This window comes from Rhinatrema bivittatum, chromosome 1 (assembly GCF_901001135.1).
Source record: "Rhinatrema bivittatum chromosome 1, aRhiBiv1.1, whole genome shotgun sequence".
NCBI lineage: Eukaryota > Metazoa > Chordata > Amphibia > Gymnophiona > Rhinatrematidae > Rhinatrema > Rhinatrema bivittatum.
Genome location: NC_042615.1, coordinates 780,749,262 through 780,771,599, shown reverse-complemented (window position 1 = coordinate 780,771,599; position 22,338 = coordinate 780,749,262). Strand labels below are relative to the sequence as shown.

Sequence of the window (22,338 nt, the reverse complement as noted above, 5' to 3'; positions counted from 1 at the left end):
TAATGCACAATCTCCTTCCTTTACTTCTTTTTGTTTTAATCGAAATTAGAATTGAATTAGTTGCATGCTATAATGAAAAAAATGCGTTTTTATTTCACGCTCCGCTGTCAGAAATCCCTTGTAGCTTGTTACGATGTTACTGTGAAAACCATAACCATCTGTGTTACCAATATTCTGCCCCCCCACGAATGTTTAGGAGTCCGAGAGAAACACAGCATGCAAGCACTATAGGGCGGGTAACATTACCCCATTAAGTTTATGTGTATGGCCTTGGATCTCCTCCCAGCTTACAGCCACAGGCTAAATTACTGTCCACATCCTAACGATCGGTTCCCACATAATATCTTGTCATCACCTCTACCTTACTTATAAGCTGTTTTTTTGGATAAGGGGAAAACAAAATCCCCTTTACCATGGAAGATGTTTCCTAGTTTTGCATTAAGAGCGATGCAGGGGACGGAGTTAACTTAGTAGTGCCTAAAAGGCACAGAATTGGAAAGTGCTCAACCAAGAAAAAGCAAAATCCAGGGAAATGGTTTCTTTTCCCTTTTAATTAAAAATAAAAAGACCAAAACTGTGCGCTTTCATGCCAGACTAGTTTTTCAAATCAAAAGGCCTTTCCTGATTCTCAAGGCATTGTGCAGGACTGGAAGCCTATCAATGAACCTGAACTAAGGTTTACAGCTGACACAGCGCTAGGAGTCGTCTGGAATCATAAAAAGTCATGTGCAGCGGATATCACTCAACTACAAAGGGACACCAGGTGAAGCTGCTAAATACTGCAGTGCAAAATATGCCTATACAAGAAATTAGGTAAACTTCTTATTTCTACATTACATATAAATTAACTTTTTTTTTTTTTTTTACAGTCCCAGATAAATAGCATTCCTCCCCCCTCCATCACTCTGGAAAATAGCAGCTACACTTTATACATGATATCGTGGAAGAGGGCTCTGCAGCTCTTTTTTCATTTGCTAAGATGTCAGGAAGCCGATATTCAAAACAGCCCACTCCCTAAATTTAGGCCTTTAAGTTAGGGGTCTGGCACTGGAAATCGGCACTGAATGCCTTTTTTCCCCCCGACCTGACCCCTCTCCCGGCCGCAATCACGGGAAATTTTCAATTTGCCAGATCCAGGCGCCTCTCTTCTTTGAATAATCGGTCTCCATGTGTTTGACCTGGCAAATATTTCGGGGGTTCTATAGGGCAGAGAGCGTCCCTCCGGTCCGGTGAGAAAAACGAGAGCTCCAGGAGGCCTGCGAGTTTCTGCCCCTGTGACTGGCAGCCAAATTATTTATTTTAAATCGAGGGGGCTCTCGCCGGCTCTGCTACACCATACGAGACATTTGTTATCGGAAAACAGGTTGAGCCCGGCACTGCTTCCAGCTCAGGGCTCAGCAGTTTTACTGGTTAAAAATCACCTCATCTGCAGCACAGAGAAAACAACACCACACCATGGGCTCTGTTTTCAAAGGTTTTCTAATCCCCTGCTTTTTTTTACGGAAGGCATGCAGGAAACACAAACTTTTCACAGCATGGAAAAGTGCGAGTGGCTGAGTTGTGTACCAGCCAAACAGTGCCTTTCATACTTTATTTTATTTATTTATTTATTTAGAACTTTTTTATACCGACCTTCATAATAATAACCATATCGGATCGGTTTACAAATAACAAGGGGATAACTGAGGCAAAAAATCAAGTAACTTTATGTGCCCTCTGGCTCAGGAAGTTTTCTCAAATGGGAGCTGCAGGGTCCAGTAAAAGACATTTTGCACTGTTAAGGTTCTCACAGCTATTTTGGCACATTGTAAAAAAAAAATCCAAAAACCCAATAGACCAAAGGTAGCTTTTCCACCCCTGGAGTATTTTTGCAGGCTGGCGAGCCTCCAAAAAGTAAGAGGGCCTGATTTACTAAAGCTCTTCTCTCATTCTTTCTATGAGAATAGGCCTTGCTGAATTGGGCCCTTAGGGGCCAATATTCAAAGATCCCTAAATTGGCTTAACTTATTCAGCTAAAGTTAGCCAGATAAGTTACCAGAGACATTCTGTGGGATAAGTGACCCGCTGAATATCTGCCACTGATGTTATCCGGCTGACTTTAGCTGGATAACTTTTAAACCTAACCGGCTACATTTGAACATAGCCGGTTAGGTGTAAAATTATGCAGCTGCATGAGGCTGGATAATCTCGGACTTGTCTGCTTGTATTCAAAAGAATATAAGCCAGTTAAGTGGCCATCCACACACACACACAGAAAAAGAGTCCGGCGTGGGCCTTCAAGCCCAGTTCCTGAGCCCTAGCCAATGGATGCAAAATCTTCCCTGTCGGAAGCCCCCCCTCTCCTCAGCACTATTAGGAAAATAAAAGTTTCATGGGTTGCACTGGCCTGTCGTCCCCTCCATCCCAAAATGTTCCCTATGTAAAATGAATGAGCCCCTCTGCGCCCCTTTTCTCCATCCTCGTCAGTCTGGTGCCAGACAGCAAGACAGGAAGGGTAAGTTTTTCCTTCTGTCCCTCTGTGTTTCCAACTCAGTTGGAACTGCTCCCCCCCCCCCTCCTGGGTTATAGTTCCGTGAACCTCAATTTGAAACTACTCCAGGAATATATTCCCCCATTTTATATTCTGTATCCCCTCCCCAAACTCGCCTAGCCCAGTCATTGCAATGAGAGTCCTTGGCCGGGGGGGGGGGGGGGGGGGGCAGGGGATCGTTCATTGGGTCTCTTTCTGTAATCCTGCAATCACGGGTTTTATATCTGGCTCCTAAATGTCATCCCTCCTCCTCCCCTCCCCCACATGGGCTCTGAATGCTGACTCCACAGCCCCTGGCTGATCGGGGGAGCAGAAGACCGGACCCTCAGAGCCCAGCCCAAGCACTGAGCCAAGGGGGCTGCCTTTCCCATGTTTTCTGATTAATACAGACAGTAAACCTCTCTTTCTCTCGGTGGGACAATATTGCCATTTTCTGGTTAGAATTAATTTTCTGGCAGCGTTGCCTATCCTGGATCAGTCGGCACTGGAGAAACCCTCGAGCTAGCAATGCCCTCTTCTCCCTTAGCTCATCTCATTTTTGAATCACCGCTAAGGTGTACTGGGGGTCCCCGAAGTGCTCCTTTTTGTTCTTCCATTTACAACAGCAGGGGTAATGGTAAATAAAAGGTCGAACCACAGCTGGAAGTACAAAGGAAGAGGAGGAGGAAATGATAGGTCACCCTCCCCCCCCCCCCCAAAAAAAATATAGTTACAGCATATATTTCCTGTCAATGCTGGACTTGCACTTTTTTTCCTATAGGGGAGATGCAGTGGTAGGGATTTAGGTTAAGAGTGGATGAGACCTATATCTATCAGGGGTCATTTGCACACCATGGATACGGTTGGAAGGTGCATGGATTCGGTGACCTCTTCCAGCCTACATCCCCCCCCCCCCCGGATGAATTTTAGTGCTTGGGGAAAGGTGAGAAATTGATAGTGCTGCTGAAAACTGCAGACCTACATTTCATTCACAGAACAGGCCCAGTAGAGTTAGCAGCGGTGCAGACTTCTCCACCCTGCTCCCGAGGACTCATCTGAAAGGCTGAAGAGAGGGGAAATCCTGTGAAGTCTCTGGCCTCTCTGCTCTGCCTGCTAACAATTCAATAAATGCTCAATTGTGCAGGTGGTCTTTACGATGTGGACACCTATCCGCTGAGAACCGAACTGAGACCACCAACTCATGCCACAAGTTTTTATCTGCCTGAGCCAGGTTTGAGCTGACAACATGAAAGCGAAAGGCTCTATCACCCGTGCCAATGCCTTGAGATAGCCAAACTCCCCACCTGTCCTGTCTTTCTAGGATACTAAATGTGCCTGCGCGCACAGTATTCAATTCAGGGAGGCAAGAACGACCTACAATAAAGCCAGAAAGATGATATCATCTGAGCACTGGACTCAGCAACAGATTATGGCTAACGCTACTCCCTGGCCACTTAAGGGATGGTGCCACACTGCGCCCTCTCCCCTTCCCACCATGGATCTCCAAAATCCTTCTTTCCCAGTGCTTTATCCCAGCCCTTCAGGAGCTTCTCTTCAGCAATGGTGTCGTCAGGCTTCAGCGATCACAGGGACTAAGTCAGCCTGTGCTCACAGATCTTGCCCCCCCCCCTCCCTCCTCCACGCAGGAAGCCTGGCGTGGACACGACCTGTGCGCAGAGGCTGACTTAGTCCTGCCACTCACTGCAGAGCACACAGCTGCTGGAACAGAGTGCCTGAGGTCGGGGAGGGGGAGTTGGGCAGCAGCAGCAGGGGGATGAAATGATTCAGAGATCTGGGGAAGGATTAGTGGTCCATGGGGAGGAGCAGGGAGGTTGCAAGAACTCTGCCACCCCTAGACATAGCCCTGACTGAACTAGTGCAATTGGCTGAGATGCAAACTGGAATGGCTTCACAGCTCCGAAGGGTTTCATTTTTCTACAACTCTTGACGTGACAAGCAGCTCTTTGCTAAATATTATGTTACTCACTTTAGTACTCTACCAGCTGCTTTATTTTTGCTTCTGATAATTAATATGAATATCTTACATGAATGAAGAGTGTCTCCTCCTTAAGGATTTTCCAAAGCATCGTGCCATCTTTTTCCGTTAAGCAAAAGCTGCTGCTTCTAATTTTTCTCATTTTCTGCTCATGCGCAACAAAGCACAGTTAGTAATTTTTCCTTGTGCAAGAGCCCTGCCACCTTTCCAGGACTAAAATAAAGCCATTCCTATCGTTTCTCTCCCAAAATAAGGCATTTCACTCAGATTGATGCCCATGATTAAGTCCCATGCATTCAAGGTCTGATTCTCTACACCGAGCGTATGACGGCGCACCGACAGGACATCAAATGTGTTAGCTTAACATGGATTCCCATGTCCACAGTGTAAAGCACTTATAAATTACCTCACCTACTCCCCCCCCCCTCCATGAATGCTTTCCTCCCAGCATTTGCTACAGTAACCTAAATTTGGAAATGGTGACAGTGAGAGAGGGCTTGTTCCATACCACAGTGGATCCAGAACAAACAAACAAACAGTGAAACGGATGTTACCTGGACTTATCTTTTCATCTCTGACCAAACCCTCAGGCTTGCCACAATAAAGGAAAGCAAACTTTGAAATCCATATCAAAATGTGTTGTCTTTTCCAGTTCTGCCTGCCATTTCACCTCTGTTCCAGAGTGCTTTCTCAGCTGTATTGGTTTTGCAGTCTTGGATTTCCTGGTTGTGGGTTCTCAGTGAGGTTACACCCTGGAAGTCTTCCGAGATCCATTAGTGGTTCCTGACACAAAGATTGGGGGTCACTGCCGCAAATGTAGCATACAGTTATAGTGCAATTGTCACTCCGCTTGAAACCCTCTGCCGATGAACCCCTGTTATCAAGAATACCAAGCTCTGGATGGATCTTTCAGCGAGCGGCATCACCGTACGATGATCTAACAACAGAAAAGAAGCGGGCCTACGTTCCTCTATCACGATTGAGAACTTAGAGACGCGATCACACCCAGCGAGCCGAGCAGGAAGTCACAGAGCAGCCGCTCGCTTCGAACCCAAAGGTCTCTCCTTTTTTTTAAATGGAAATTTTACCATTAGTCGTCCATCTTTAATAGGACTGGAAGGGTTTTTTCACAATCACCTGTTATTAAATTTGCTGTCACCTTCTTCCCCTTGCGCACAATATACTTGCTGAAACTATGGAAACACTCTTACACTGCTGTGCGCGCTGCAGTTTTATTCAGCCATAAAATAAAGCAATAAAAAAATCTATATTTCAAGTATTCTTATTCTGAGCCGCAGGATACAAAATTACACATACGTTCAAGTTCATTAGAGTATTGATCTATACAGTTTAGCACGGAAATGCTAATTTTTATAGAGGTTCTTGGACAATCTTGTTTGGTCCACAATTTTAATATGTATATAAATTTACTTTTGTTTTTCTTTTTGGCCAAATTTCTCTCTGTGTGTTGGCTCTTCACACTTTGCTGAGAAATTCCAAGTTGAGGGAAGCAGGGATGTGAATGGAGTCCATGGTGAGTGATGACGGGTTGAAGGGAAAGAGGACTGGGAACATGTACTTAAAATCCAACAGCAGCTGCGGAGGGTCATTCCGTTCTTGCAACTGTGCCTATGATGGGGCAAAAGAATCGGTCATCATTTTTTTACCACTTACATTCGTAGTTAATAAACATAATTATAAGTACAGCATACATGTAGGCTCAATGACATTTATACCAAAAACTTTTATTGAAGCAATTTCTATATGGAAGGAGAGCTAAGGTTGAAGCTTTGACCTCTGGGTGCTACTTCCAACAGGTTTCCCAACCATTTTTCTGTCTTATCATAATGTGTCTAATTGTATGTGGGTCTACTTCTCAAAGAACCCTGCTAGAAGCATTAGTAAATGCTGTTCAACTTATAGAAGGAAAACTTTCTGATTACTATTGAAAATGGTACCATATTTCATTTCTCTCTTGCAAAATTAAAAAAAAGCATTGTATAAAGTCAGGCTTCCTAAGGCAGCGATTTATAGATGAAGACTATCATTGTTGCCAATAAGCTAATGATCTTCTTTCTCACTGAATGTGACTGAGCAAAGGCCCTGGAGTTGACAGTGGAATTTCTCCCCTAACCAGCAAACAGTGAGAAAAAAAACAACTCTGCATCTGATGGGCAAGTCCTATGTTATTTATTTGATACTTGACTCCTAATGTTGCTGGTTTTGCCATCGCTGGACTGTCAACCATAATGCCTCCTCAGGACAATGTTCAAATCTTCTGCAAGCAGGAAGGCAGCCTTTACTAGGATCATTTTTCTTAAAGAAATCCTAATTTAATACAAACAAATGTGGTTGCAGCTGAATTGCTTGTGAATCTAGAAAGGGTTGTGCAGCCCCTGGGCCTGCCTCTCCCTACTATCTTACTTGGCTTGCTCCTGATTGCCACTTGTGTGCTATGTCTAAAGCACCCAAGAGCACAACACACAAAAGAGGAGGAGGAAGCTACTTTCTCATTGAACTGGAGCTTATACATATAGGACAAACACCCATTAGTCACACCCTTAAGATAAGGAAGCACCACCTTTAACTCCAAATTGCAAACAAGTCCCAACAATACTTTTTTCTTTTCCTCCTATCATAAATGAGTAGATTGTTCAGATCCCACTGATTTTCTCTTATAAACAATACAGATAAAAAATGCAGCGTGGGGAGGGTTGAATCTGCCTGAGGGGATCTGTTCCTCCAGTAAGGTTGAAGAGCAGGGGGCGGGGAGCGCGAGGAGTGGTCCTCCCTCTGTCTGTGCACCACTGCAAGCGTACAGGAAGGGAGAGAGATGCTGACTGGCTCGATGGGGGGGGGGGGGGGGGGGGGGAGGGGCTATCTCATCAGCCTGGGGTTTCCCAAAGCACCGGGCCCGGTGCAGTCACCCCAGTTCTCCTCCTCCAGCCCCCCCAAAAAATGGCTCTGAATGTAGCAAAAGAACGGAATTGTGATCTTGTGGGTAAGCAAGCCTTTGGGTGCGATATCAAGAGCAAAATGGTATGAAATGTGAGCAGAGGAGCAATGCGAGTCAGGGCCATTCCTCTTCATTACTGGTGGTGTAGGACCACAGAAGCATGCAGCAGACAGTGAAGGGCCTTTCTGTGCTGAACGTTCAGAGCTTGCTCATCTATTTCCAGGGAGTTCTCAATCGGAACAGGCATGAAGCTGGAACCTAATGACAAGGGCTGGATGTTCATCAGAATCCAAATCACCAATAGTTTTCCCATTTTCCATGACTTGCTGGGACTTTTTTTGCAGGTTTCTGGGATATTTTGACAGATTTGCCTGCTATGTCTTTGGTCTGGAAGGTGTTTAGACTCCTGAGAGCAGTCATTTGTCTGTGGTCCTTAAAAGGGGGCAGTTCATGCTTAAGATTTAGGGATTTTCAAAGGAAGTGGCACTTTGGAAATCAACCGTGCGTGCAAAAGGTGGTGCAGAATCCCATTTCTCGCATATTTTTACCCACACTAGCAAGAGGGGAAAGTTCCTGAGAGGGGGTGGATGTGGTGTTGGGGCAGGGAAAGCATTTATCTGCACACTTTCACAGTTTTTGAAAAGTTTGTGAGTAAACATCTAGGCAGAAAGATACACCTGCTTAGCACAAGTACGTGTATGCGTGCGCTGCAACAAACGGAAGTTTTCACAACTTCTGCATGCAAGTCCGCTTTGAAAATCTGGGCTGAAGTCTGTGGGCACTTTGCAGGCTGCTATTAAATTACTCTTCCTAGCTGGATTACTGTCCAGGCAGCCTGGCCTAACCGTAGTTTTTTAGGTCACCTTCTTAATCATGATTAACTTCCCACCATTGAAAACAATTAAACTACAACCATACAAACGATAAACCAAAAGTATATGCTAGACAATGATCTGTAGAGTCAAAGACTTTTTTCCCAAACCATCATTTTCATCTGATCCTGGCAAAAAACTTTCCTTGTGATGTAGATCAGCGTTTCTCAGCGCACACCTAGCCAGTCAAGTTTTCAGGATATTCACAATGAATATGCAAAAGAGAGATTTGCATGCACTGCCTTCATTGTGTGCGGATCTATGACATGCATATTCATTGTGGATATCCTGAAAACCTGATTGGCAAGGTATGTCCTGAGGATGGGGTTGAGAACCCCTGATGTAGATGATGGTAACTCTTAGGGGGATCATTTACTAAGCTGTGGCAGAAAAACGCCTTACCACATAGATATGTGGAATTTGAAATTCCATGTTACCTCCCCCATCTCACCCCCAGATCATAAATATGCAAATCAAATATAAACACTTGCAGGGAAGTCTGCAAGCCTTGATATTTTATGGAAGATTAGCCACATTTAAGAGGCGTAGCTAACGTTCCCTGGCAGCATCAGGACGCTAATGCACATCCCAGTGCTCCCAGGCTTTGAGCTTAAATGGGTCCCCCCCAGCAAGGCAATGTAAAAACCCCTGGGGGGTCTTGTGAGACCCCCTTTCCCACAGCCTGCTGCCTCCTATGGTGGCCAAAGTTATAAAAAAAAGATATAAAAGGGTTTGCAAGTTGCAGGCCCAGCTCCTCCCCCTCCCCCCCGAATCCTCTCCTGAAGCACATACTTAAAGTTCCCGGGTGGCTAGTGGTTGCTGGAGCATCCCCTAGGTGTCTAGGTCCGGCTGTGCCATTGTCGAGATGGCGCCGGCCAACCTTGCACAGAATTTTGCCCCATCACGTGACAAGGGCAATAGTCTGCCTGAGGCTGGCCGGCACCATCTCTAGACTTAGATACCTATAGAGTCCTCTGGCAACCACTAGCCATCAGAGAACGTTAAGCAAGTTTGTTGGGGGTGTTCCAGGGATGGGGGTACCCTGGGGAGGGGGCAACATTTTCCTATCCAGGGTGTGGGGTTTGGAACTGAGGAGGGCAGGGCTGGGTCTGCAGCTAGTAAACCTTTCTATTTTGTACGTTTAACAATTTTAGTTGCCTCAGGGGGTGATGGGGTAATGGAATGATGGGGGGGGGGGCTCATGATACCCCAGGGGATTTTAGAAGGGGAAGGGGAAGGATGAAGCTGGGGGCCAAAAGGCCCCTTTAAATGATGGTAGCCCCAGGATGTGGGTTCCCCATCATGCGGGTTAGTGACGCTGGGGTATTTTTCTCTGTGATATTTTACTGCAGGAAAAATATCCCATGGCATTTACTAACCTAGGGTACACAGCAGCTTAATGGAAAAAAACGGTGGCTTAGTAAGTAGACCCCTTAGTGTTTAAACCCCACCTGTTTGTTGCATGCGGCTTTCTCAAGTACAGCAGGTGTACCAAAGACATAGAAACCAGGACGGTAAAGTCACTGCTCTCGAAATGACTTTGCTGTATCTTGGGAGAGAATTTACTCTCCGCTTGCCTTCATTTTGCCAGCTGTAGCCAGGAGCACTTAGCGAGGGGGGGGTTTGCTTCCAGTGTCTCATGAGAAGCATGGACGGCATTTTCTATTTTTCACTTTCTAGAGGAATCGGCTATAGTAGGGAAGCAACTGGCCTAATCCCCCCCCCCCCACCATCACCACCAAGATGCAGCAGACCTTACCTGGATATTTCTTATGAAAGCTACCGTCACTCGCTCTTCAAACTCATTCAATGGAGTGTAGAGGTTAAGTATCTTCACAATCTGTTGTGAACAGAAAATAATACCCAACATTTATCAGAGGAGACAGTAACAATAGCTCTGCTGGAGACTGCGGGCCTTTGTGTTAAAGCAGCAAATATGATAAAAAAAAAAATTCACTGGGTACAAATTCAGGTAAAAAAAACCCAACCTATCCCTTTTCGTTCTGGTTTCCATTTAATTGTGGGGTGAAAGTTTTAACTCTGTGACATTTTTGGAGAAAAAAGGTAAGTAGGCCCTGTAGTGTTACCGCCAGGCTTCATGTCTTAAACAGGAAAATCCAGTCCTGGCTTTATCCTAAAGTTTGAACGGATTTGCAGTTCTTCTTTTCTTACATCCACGCATGCAACGGGGAAAAATAAAGACTGGACTAGCCTGTTTCTTACAACATGGAGCCAGGTGGCAACTCTAGGGCAGGAGTTCCTAACTTGTCCAGTTTTCCTGGAGATCCACCATCAGAGATCCCCTGTGTGCAAATCTATCTTATGCATATTCATTACAAACCTCCTGCCCAACCAGGCTGGTTAGGTGTGCCCGCAGGACAGGTTGGGAAGCCCTGCCCCGAGGTGCCGCATCTGCACCTGGTCATAAGGCACCATAATGCAATAAATCCCTTGTTACAATGCAGGGGGGCCTCCGATCACAGCGGACACCTGGCTGGTTTAACAGAGACATCACCAGTGCCGAAGAATCTGTTTTCTGATCTCACGGAGAGGGGAGAAATCGCTACCTGGCAACCCAGCAACAAACAGGGAGAAGTCAGCCATCCCAAACTTTCTAGGATATCCAGCTTTCAGTCACAAGGTAAAACAGGACAGAAGATTATGCCACATTGAACATTGCTACAACTCCCGGCAGGCTGATCCAGTTCTGGATTTGCCCCATGGTACATAAGGACTGGCATTTCCAGGATGTTCCTCCTGGAGCATCCAAGCAGCGGGCATCTTAACGTCACAATGGATTTTTTTTTTCTTGAAGTTGCATCACATATTATACTTCTTGCTCGGGGCAGCTGTGTGCTTTATATCCAAAGCTATCTGAGTTTGCATCTCTTTAGTAAGACATTGCTTTAGATTAAAAGAAACAGTTTAGATTACAATGTAGACTTACAGGTGAGTAAATCAGGACAGCACGGGAGCTACGGTTGCCATCCACCCATGTCAACCCAAATAGGCTAATCCTACTGCCTGAATGGAAATGTAGTCTAACTTATTAGGGGAATCAGCACCACAACTCCATGCATGCAGAGGGCCAAAAACTAGGCCCAAATCAGCCTGCTTTGGTTGATCTAATCTATCTTGTTTCATTTTGAGAGAGCAATTTAATGTAGTAGACTCAAGTCTACTAGATAGAATATGTTCTCTGTAGGACAAAATATACCTCTTTATCCACCCCACCCCCCCGCCCACCAGAAGAGGAGAATGATCTCTCAGCCTGAAGCTATTTCCTCTAAAATCTGGGGCTTGGTAGAAGCCGAGAGAACATCTGTTTCCTTCCTGGTGGTTCTGCAACCATCCCCTGCGGTGCGTAGCAAGGAGTCTTGGGCTCCCGCAGGAGCTTCCTGATATGTCCAGCAGACGGAGCGGTCAGAGGGTAACTACATCCCAAAATTTCAGAGAAAATAACTTTTAAGGATCATAATTTTCTTCCTTATAAGAAAGGCTGCAACTCTCTGAGCAGCTTATGACACAATGTTCTCCTTTAATGTGCCATGGGCCCTGCCCCAGTTCATCTCCCGTGGGCTTCCATAACTATAAAAAAGCAGGCCCTCCACCTATCCATATATACTGGGTGAGTATGTCCAGCAGCAACCGTTCCTATCTGGGCTTCAAAAAAATTTACATTTCACTACTATCTTACAACTCACTTACGTTTTGCCTTGAAAAGTGATTTATTTCTTTTTTGTGATCCAAATAGTGACCCCTTTTATAAGAGCAGTGTCCTATATATAAACTTCTCAGGGTCTGGGGGGCATCTTGAGGCATCTGCAAATATACCCTTTAGCCTGACATCGGGTGTTATTTTCACCTCCACTGCAATGCGCGTGTGTGCGTTATGTCCGCAGTGCACATGAAACAAGTCTTTGGTTTCCAGAGAGCTAGGAACCCACGAACCTTATTTAATAAAGGGAGATATTGCCTCATTCTGTATCTGCAGAAAAAATGTATTTCTCGAACCAGGCCCTATCTATGGAGTGAAAGAGAGTTGCTCCCCCCTTTGGGCAGTTCTGTACCTGCTGCGTGGTCAGGGCTGTGCACAGGGAGCAGATCGCCTCGGCATCTTCCTCCGTTTTCTTCTTCAGCTGCAGGAGCTGAGCTGCCTGGATCAGAGGCTCCATGGTCTGCACCGCCCCGCTCTGGTGCAGGTTCTTCCCACGCAGCCACTCCTCCAGCTGGCTGATGTTGTACCTAAATCAGAGCAAAGAGGTTGCCTTACTCACCCTTTCACGTGCGATGGAAGCATGAATGACTGGTGTGAAGAAAAAGAGCATTTAAAAACAAGGGCTGTGTCCGTAATAAAGAATGCACACTTTTCTTTTTTTCAAAGTGACTGCTGCAAGGAAAGCACTGCTTTCCCCGCAAAAATGGCCTTTTAGAAAATTGCGTGACCGCTGCGCATGTGAAATTGCAGATTGTACGCATGCTCGTTTTACGTGCAAATGGGAGAGGTCTTCTCAGGGGCTGGAGTGGGAGTGGCATTGAGACTCGTGTGCATACTTTTTGATTTCAAAGAAGCATCCACATAAATTCTCTCAGCTAAACTATGTGCAGTAAATAGAGGTAGAATTTTGTGCGTGTAATTTTGCTGGGAATCATTTTTGAAGAAGACGCTTCAAAGTGTAACTTGTGTGCATATTTGCTAACTTATGAGCGATCTTACAAAATGAGCCCAAAAAGGTGCAATAAGAAACCTCAAACATAAAGTGCATTAAGTTAAAAAGAAATAGGATAAGGACCAAAAGAAACAGCAACAAGAGCTAGGAAAGAGGCAAGTTGCGACACCACTTCTGCTTTAAGGGGGCAATTTTCCAACTTACTTGCATGGCTGCGAAGCCCACATTTTACCTGCTGTCTATATGCCAGTTTTCAAAGGAAAATACGCATAGCTTTTTACTTTGAAAACTGCCTAAGGAAAGAGCACCTGCAGGAATCTGAACCTGCTTTTTTCAACAAAACCTACTAGCAGAGTTTTGAAAATTGAAGTGCGTAGCCTAACTCTGCCCCGGGAATGTCTGCAGCAATAATGGAACTGTGCACACACTTTTTCCTGTATATAGGGAGGGGCTGTGCTCAGGCAGGCAATTCATGTGGGTGAAACACTTTCTTCCCCCACTGAAATCTCCCTGAAAATTGCCCTTTACGGGACAATATAGCACCTTTTCACAATGCTCATTCCCAATACTGATGCCAAGCCACGTGATGTCGTGCGCTAAATTCTACAGTTCATCTCTCACTTCTCTTTCCCTGCAAAGCTAAGATGTAAGGCACAAAGTACACGTCACGTTACCTCGAGCGCAGAAAGACAGGGGATCTGGAGAGTGATCAGACCTGCTGGCCTCAAGGTTGCCAGTGGCAGCAACCAAGCAGACACTAAAAGGTGAATTTTAAAAGCCCTACGCACATAAGTCGGGCCGGCGTGCACAGAGTGGACTTTAAAACTTGCCCGTGTACATGCCTATCTCTTACTACGCGCACTAATCAAAGGTTCTGGAAAAGGGGAGGGGCACTGGCACGGTCTGGGCGTGGGCACGTCAGGGGGAAATCCAAGAGAAGCGTGCATAAATAATTAGGCGTACAGGCACGCGCTGGGGTGCCCTGCCATGTAACTTTTCTAATGCTATGGATAGCGTGTAAGTAATAAAATAAAAGATTCTAGGCTAGTTGGCGGGGTTTTAAGGATTGGTGCTGACAGGGGAAAAGGGAGGCTATGAAATTAGGGCGGATTGAAAGTCCTATCCCTAAACCGGGCGAACTGGGAAAATGGCGAATGGCGTCAGCGCGCGTCCCTCATAAAATTCCCCCACTTCCGCGGTGGAAGCGGCATTTGCGTGCACATGCGCGCGTCCGGGCTATTTTATAACATGCGTGCGCACATACACGCGCATGTTATAAAATGGACGCGAGCCGGGAATCATGCGCACGGGTGCCTATGTACCTGCTTAAAAGTTACTAAGAACTCAGGGAGCGGTCCGACCAGCAGTAAAAAAGGAGGAGATAAACCTATTTAAAAAAAAAAAAAATGGCGAGACCTCACCTTCAGTAGCGTCCAGCTCTGAAGACTGTAAAGCTGATAAGGAGAAGCCCTGAGATTCAAATTTCCTGCTCTGAGGATTGACACAATTTTACCTGGGCATCATTTTAACTTAGGAGCATTCGGGGGATGAGGCTGACCAAACCTACCTGGGTATGTCTGGTTGGTCAAAACGCTGTCCTAAAGTTTTACCCAAGTAACTTGAGCTGGATATATTCAGCGGGTGACATGCCAGGTGAGGCTCGCGGAATATCCCGGCTAACGTTGCCCCGGGCACCTTCCTGCTTGTCAGCCCGTTCAACGTGCAGTTCTGTATCTTCCGAAGGATAAAGACAGAGGAGAGATACAGTCCAGAGAAGAGCGACTAAAGTGGTTTAGAGTCTGCTCCATAAAATCTATGAGGGGAGACCTGCAGATTTAAGTAGAGGAGAAGGGAGATATGATAGAGATATTCGAAAACTTCAAAAGGTATAAATGATAGGGATGTGCATTCGGCCTGGTTCGGCCACCCTGAAAAACAAAACGGATTTTCCTGAAATTTCGTTTTTTGGGGTTAGCGCAGACTAACGGGGTTAGTGTGTGCTATCTCCCCGTTTAGTGCGCGCTAACCCCGAAATTTGGGGCAGCCGAAAAAATTCGTCCCGAACCGCGGGAAAATGAAATTTACCATGGCGGGCTGATAACGAAGACCAAACCAAAAGGTTTGGCCAAATCACGTATCTAATAAATAATGCACAAGAAGCAAACTTTTCTTGATGGAAAGGAAGTAGTAGAACTAAGGCTCATGAGGTTGGAGTAGGGGATAGATTAGGGAACATTTCTTAACAGAAAGGGCAGCGGATGCATGGAACAGTTGCCCCACTGGAGGTGATCGGGGCAAAACTAGTAACAGAATTCAAGAAAGAACAGGACAAGCCCAGATGATCTTTAGTGCTGGGGAAGTGAGGAGAACATCAAAGATCAAGGGGGGTCTGAGAGACTTCAATAGGAGAGGAAACTAGGCTTTATGGTCATTAACTGCTGTCATATTCTAACTTAAATGCATTTGAAATCAGTTTCAAACCAATTTTAGATGTATTTTAAGATAACTGAAGACAGCTCATTTTTTCAATTCTACACTAACTGAACTGGCTTCAGACTTATTTGGTGCAGCAGGTGAAACAAGGTGGTATATTCCTTATGACCTTTCTTTGAAGAAAAAAAAAAAAAGCATTACAAGTATGAATGACACCATGAAACGTCAAACTGCTCTCAACATGATCCCACTGATGTAAGTGGGCCTTACCCTCCCAGTGCCTGTGGCAGGACTCATTTTACAGTAGGTGATGGCGCTCTCTCTCAAATAAATAACATGAAGCCAAAAGTGTTTGGGAAAGTTTAAACTTCCTTTCCTTTCCCAAGTACCCTGCCCAGAGTCTGGAGTCCTCATCCACTGCAGCATTCATGCTTTATTGACAGCTCAGAATACAGCACAGCACTGAACACAGACAAACACACCTCTGCCCCAACCACTTCTGCTTTCATGCAGCTCATCTGCAATGGCCACTGTGGTGGCACCCAGACGTCTTACAGTGCCCCTGCTGCTTAGCCAGTACTTCTTCCCCCTCATGCAGAGTCACTTACCCATGCTGACCTGAAACGGTCACCACAGTGACAGGAAGTGACTACTGGCTGAAAAGGGACAAGACAGCCAGAGAAACTCAGACAGATAGCACTGCAGGCAAGACAAGAAGCAAAGCTTTGGGGAGATAACTCATCTAATTGGGACAGTGCAGGGACTGTGGAACCTCTTTTCAGTTGAGGGGGGGAGGATAAGACAGCAAAACTCCAGCCCCTCCCCTCTCTCTGCACTTGCTCCCTCCAGCTCGCCACCCCCTCCCCATACAAACCTCTGTCTCTCCCTATCCCCTCATTCTCTATCCCCTGCCCCCACCCTCCTCTCTCTTCCTTTCTCGCCCAACTTAGACTCTGGGTCTGACCAGCACCAATCTCATCCTCTCTAGTCACACCCCCCCCCCTCTCCCGCCTTTAGCCTAGTGATCCTCCCCCTTCCCTCCCCACGACAAAAAAGGAAACCAACCTTGGTTTTCCAACGAACTCAAACGGATAAAACAAGAATTACGCCACAAAGAAAATAAATGGCGCAAAGCACCTTCCACCACTACACTATTGTCATACAAAGGAACACTACATTACTACAGGACTTCCATTCTAAAAGCAAAAAGAGAATACTTCGGTAAAAAAATCCATGACATCCAATTTGATGCAAAAACCCTCTTTGCATATGTCTCTCAAATAACAAAGACTCTACCACCGTCGATACCTGACGAACAAGCTCAATCCAAAGCAAATGAGCTAGCCCTATTCTTTCAGCAGAAGATTTCAAACACACTTGCTCTCCTTCCTACCAAGACTGACTACAACACCTCATTCGATAACACCTACATTCTTAAGGGAGTCAAATTCGATAAATTCGAATTAATATCGACCAAAGAGATCAAATCCATTCTTAAAAGACAGAAACCATCCAGCCACCCATCGGACAACATTCCTTCCAAGCTACTGCTACTTATTCCTAATATAATCTCTGGTCCCTTAACCAAAATCATAAACTGCTGCTTAACTCAAGGACTCTACCCAGATAATCTAAAAAACGCCTCCCTGAAACCACTCCTCAAGAAACATAACCTAGACCCTGGTGTGCTGGCAAATTTCCGCCCTATCTCTAATCTACCATTTCTAGCCAAAATCACAAAAAAATTGGTCAACATCCAGCTCTCAGATTATTTAGAAGATCACAACTTACTTTTCCCTTCCCAATATGGGTTTCGCAAATCTCGCAGCACAGAAACCCTACTCATATCTCTAACTGACCATATTCTTATGGGTCTAGACAAAGGACACTCCTTTCTCCTAATCCTTTTAGACATTTCGGCGGCTTTCGACACCGTCAACCACCCCATCCTCTTGAATCGCCTCTCAGACATAGGCATTTCAGGAACAGTCCACAATTGGTTCAAGTCGTTCCTCAGTAATAGAAGTTTTAAAGTCAAAATAAACAATAAAGAATCACCATCTACAAATTCTTCCCTTGGCGTACCACAAGGTTCATCCCTATCACCTACCCTTTTCAATATTTACCTCCTTCCCCTTTGCCAACTGTTAACCAGTCTTAACCTTATTCACTACATTTATGCGGACGATGTCCAGATTTTGATTCCCATAACAGAATCTATTAACAAATCCATCGCACTCTGGAACAACAGCTTACAAGCCATCACTAATCTCCTCAACAGTCTAAACCTGGTCATCAATGCCTCTAAGACTGAACTCCTCCTCATTTCCTCCAACCAAGAAAACCCCTCGTCACAGATCCATCACAAACACCTTCTCACCCACACTCATGTGAGAGACCTTGGAGTAATTATAGACAACCGTCTTAACCTAAAGAATATGATCAAAACCACAACTAAAGAGTGCTTCTACAGACTTCAAGTGTTAAAAAGACTCAAACCTCTCCTATTTTTTCATGACTTTAGGACTGTTCTTCAATCCCTAATATTTGACAAAATTGACTACTGCAGCTCTCTCCTCATTGGCCTACCCAACTCAACAACCAAGCCCTTACAGATGATACAAAACGCTGCAGCGAGAATTTTAACAAGCACCAACCAGAGAGACCACATTACGCCCGTCCTCCGTAATTTACACTGGTTACCAGTCAGTCACAGGGCTCTGCACAAAGCTCTATTTCTAATTCACAAATCAATTCATAGCTTCCTCCATCTTGACCTCGAATTCCCACTCAAACTCCACACTTCCAACAGACCAATGAGAGAAACCTACAAAGGAGCACTACAACCCCCACCTTCTAAAGCTACACGGCTCATCTCTACCAGAGACCGAGCTTTTTCCACAGCGAATCCAGCCATCTGGAACAACCTCCCTGCAGAACTCAGAATGGAACCGTGCCTACCAACATTTAAAAAAAAACTCAAAACTTGGCTCTTCTTACAAGCCTTCCCTGATCCTTCAAACTTTCACTAGACAACTACAACTACTCAGCATTGAATATGGAACTTCGCCCCTTCAATATTCTCATCAGTTACTAGTCTACTACCCTAATAAGCTAACTAGCTCTAGACCATGCTCGGTCTTTTTCACCATGTATTTTAATTTAATACCTTCTTAAGGTTTCTCTTTTTCCAGCTGAATTCAGCTTCCTAGTTCATGGTCCCTGTTATTATGTAACTTTCTTACTTTTCTGCTTTGTCTCCACTAATTATAAAAGTTGTTCTTTTGTTATGTTATGTTACACTGATCTACCCCTGTTCGATGTAAACCGACCTGATATGGTATTCAACCTTGAAGGTCGGTATAGAAAAATGTTAAATAAATAAATAAATACTGCGCTGCAGCTGGAGGAGAAAGTGATGGCACCTCGGGCTGCATTCTCCTCCTCCTCTGCCGCCCAGCACAACTCCTTCTTTGAACCATGGGGTTGTACAGTGTCCCAGGCAGTTCAAAGCAGCAGTTGGGATAAGGACTGCAGAAAGGGAGGGCAGGGCCCAATGCACCACTGCTCTCCTCCTCCTCCTCCCACCAGTCAAGCCACAGGAGTTAAAATGTGCTGCTGGCCAGCTGCTGCCTGTCAGATCCGGCCCCGGCTCTCCCACAGAGATTCCGCAGGAAGGGCCAAATTTCACGCCCGCCCTTAAGCATTGTTATGCTGTCCTGTCCAAAGCTGGTCGGGCCGCGGCCCTTGTGGCTCGCCCCGTTCCCACACCGATGGGGTAGCGGAGCCTTGCTGTCAGAATGGGAAAATCCTGGAAAATGCACAGCACATTTGAAAAAGTGTGGTTGGCTTTGTGCCGCCAGCTGCATTAGAAAGCGAATGCAGGTAGACAGACGCGCTTCCCTGGCTGTCTCCGTACAATACCTGAGCTGCATGCCCGTGCTCCAGGAGCAGACATCCTTTCTGAGCAGGAGGTTGTTCAGGGCCACTGCATTGATCATGTAAAACAGCTGCTTGAAGACCTGCTGGATGATTTCCGGGTCCAGGCCATGGTCGCACATGATGTTGTTGAACATGTTCAGCTGGCGAATGACCGCTTCCTGGCTGTAAGTGTTGTCACTGTCCACAATACTGGAGGACCGTTTCCTGTAACCCATGGGCTTCATCCCAGACAGGCCCTGAATGCTTTCATTCTCCAGTATGGCAGACACTGGAAAGAAAATTGAAAGTCTATGAGCCACTGTGGCAGCCCCATAAACGCTGACTGCTCATATTTTATACACCAGGAGCTAGATCAGAACGTAAAAGCACTAAAGAGGACTGGGCTGGCAGCAAAGGTGATCAAGTTCCATGTGCACTAGGAAGCAAGGTTATCGGGGGCCATGGAGTAAGTGGAGGAAAAAGAAGAGGACTGCAGCTGCAGAGGTGATCCTGTTGGGGCAAAAGTGGCACTAAAGGGTCTTGGAGGATACTTCCGCTTCTACCCAGCTCTCGGCCACCACCAAGAGGGAACCTGTGTCACTCCCTGTGAGTAAAGCATGCCTCACCCATCGGATCCTTTCAGCCTCAATTTCCAGTTTTTTGTTTGTTTTTTTTTTTGCAACATTTTCAACAACAGAGATTCAGGGCAGCAAGTTTTCAAAGAACAACAAAATGTATAGTTAGCCAGATAAGTTATCTAGGGTATACAGCTGAATATCGATAAATAAAATTATCACCGGTTAGGGTTCAAAGTTGTCCAAAAATGTGTTCCAGGCTAAGCTTAACCTAACTGATGATATTAAAAGAATACAGCCAGTTAAGCAGCATTAGCTGTTAAAAAAAAAAAACCCCAACCAAAAATAACCCAGCCAAGCTGACCTCCCACCCTGATCCCCTACCCCATACCCCAATGAAAGCACAGATGGACCTACAGGCTGATCCCCCTCAAAAAATGTTGGATAATGTTGCAGGCCTATAGGCTTCATAAGCCTCCCTTGCCCCGCCCCTCCATAAGTCAATAAATAGTAAAATCGTAGGTCCACGGCAGAAGAAAACTCTCCCCCCCCAAACTCCAACCCATCTCCCTGGCCTAACCCTTCCACCCACTCAAAATCCCCCTAACCTCATTCCACAATCGGGAACTCGATACAATGGTCTGGCTTCTGGCATGTCCAGCGCTGCTCTGTCAGCAAGTTAGTGTTTGGTATCTAAATGTTCTGATGTGTTCCATGAGGCCATAATAGACTTTATCAAGCCACCACCATTGGCAATTTTATGGCATTTTGCCATCAGATCCTAGTAACAGAAATGACTCCAACACTAACTAAAAGCAACACCTCTGTTATACCAAATGGTCGCTGTAATATTACCTATCATTGGCTGCAGAATGCCTTCAGCGATCTTAATGAGCTGCTGATAGATCTGAATGGAGAGGTCACTCAGGACTTGGCGATACTCCGTGAGGTCAAAGTTCTTAAGACAGTGTTCATTCTGCTTGGGAGTGTTCTGGGTCATGAAGCCCTGAAAAAGAAAAGGCCCGCCATTTCGGAGGCCAAATGTGACCATGACAGTGCTGATATCTTGGCACACAATCTTGCCTTGCATTCACAAGCGGAAAAAAGAAATTTCTCTTGTAACAGTATGCTGAATAACGTTTCATGGTTACATTGAGCACTTTTCTGGTACAAGGACAACGCATTTTTATTCATTTCATAGGATTTCATTGTTTTCTGTATATATTTCTTACTAATGTAAGCATAATGTATTTATTTAGTCCTTAGACTGCCAAGTCCCTGTAAAAAAAAACCAAAAAAGTAAGATTGTTGGAATAAAGGTGTCAGTGGAAGTGTTTTTACCATCACAAAAACTAGCAAAGCAATTTTAAATGACAAATTTCTCTATATGAGGGACGATCAGATGTGGAAAAAACTCTGTGGACTCTGCCTACTGAGAAAACCACATCCACACTTTTTATTGTGAGCAACTCAATTCAACACCTTTTTGTGCAAATCACAAATACTCTTATAATTTTTCTTTTTCATAAAATCAATTCACTTTCCTTTAGTTGTAATACAGACCAATACTCGACACAAACGTGTTTCGGTTTCCTGCATCAGGAGTATTGGTCAAAAGTTTTGAATCTATCCATCTAGGAACGACGCTGAAAATGTTGCTCAGTCACACACTTGTATGTCCCTTCTGAGCATTCCTGATAAATTTACTCTTCCTGTAATGGAGCTGATCTGTCGCGCGTTACCAGTCTCATCCACTCTTCTGCCTCGTGATTGCTGCCTCATTTGTAACACACACATGATCACTTTCATGTGCGCTCTCTCATTGCTCAATCACAGAAATATATGCGCTCTTTCATACGCTCACACACACACACATGCTGTGTCTCACGTGCTCACACACACATGCTATGTCTCACGTGCTCACACACACATGCTGTGTCTCACGTGCTCACACACACATGCTGTGTCTCACGTGCTCAATCTCACATACACACTCTCTCACATGCAAAATCACGCTCACACACTCTCTCTCTCTTTCATGCTCAATCACACACATATTCGCTCTCTTTCACATATACTCTCTCACTTGTTTCCCTCTCTGGAAGTACAAGGAGTAGCCTCCTCTTTCAGTCTCCATGGCCCATCAGACCTTTCCTCTTTCTTCTAGCTTCCAGGTCAGGAGGGAAGGCCAATGGTTCTGCTCCTATTCCTGACTGCAGGGGGGGCTGTTTTTTTTTTTTGGGCAGCCTGTGCATCAAGCTGCTCTTCCTGTTTGCGACTGGAGGGAGGGAAGCCGATGATTCTTCCACTGCTACTCCTGCTCTCAACTGGCGTGGGGGAGGCTGATGATTCTTCTTGCAGCCCCACGGGCTGCACTGCTCCTGACTGCAGAGGGAGGGAGGGAGA

At 45.5% G+C, this 22,338-nt stretch overlaps 1 protein-coding gene across 3 annotated transcripts in view; it reads right to left on the bottom strand.

Annotated features, from left to right (window-relative positions):
* Window positions 1-849: 849 nt before the first annotated feature.
* Window positions 850-22,338, bottom strand: part of MYO5B (myosin VB) — an 896,473-nt gene continuing 874,984 nt past the window's right edge. For all 3 annotated transcript variants that reach the window (XM_029580146.1, XM_029580135.1, XM_029580157.1), the window contains 5 exons: window positions 20,788-20,938; window positions 19,361-19,646; window positions 12,404-12,578; window positions 10,093-10,173; window positions 850-6,134 (listed from right to left, as the gene is read on the bottom strand). In XM_029580146.1, coding sequence (XP_029436006.1) covers window positions 5,982-6,134; window positions 10,093-10,173; window positions 12,404-12,578; window positions 19,361-19,646; window positions 20,788-20,938 — 846 coding nt within the window. In that variant the 3' untranslated portion in view covers window positions 850-5,981. The remainder of the gene's footprint in view (window positions 6,135-10,092; window positions 10,174-12,403; window positions 12,579-19,360; window positions 19,647-20,787; window positions 20,939-22,338) is intronic.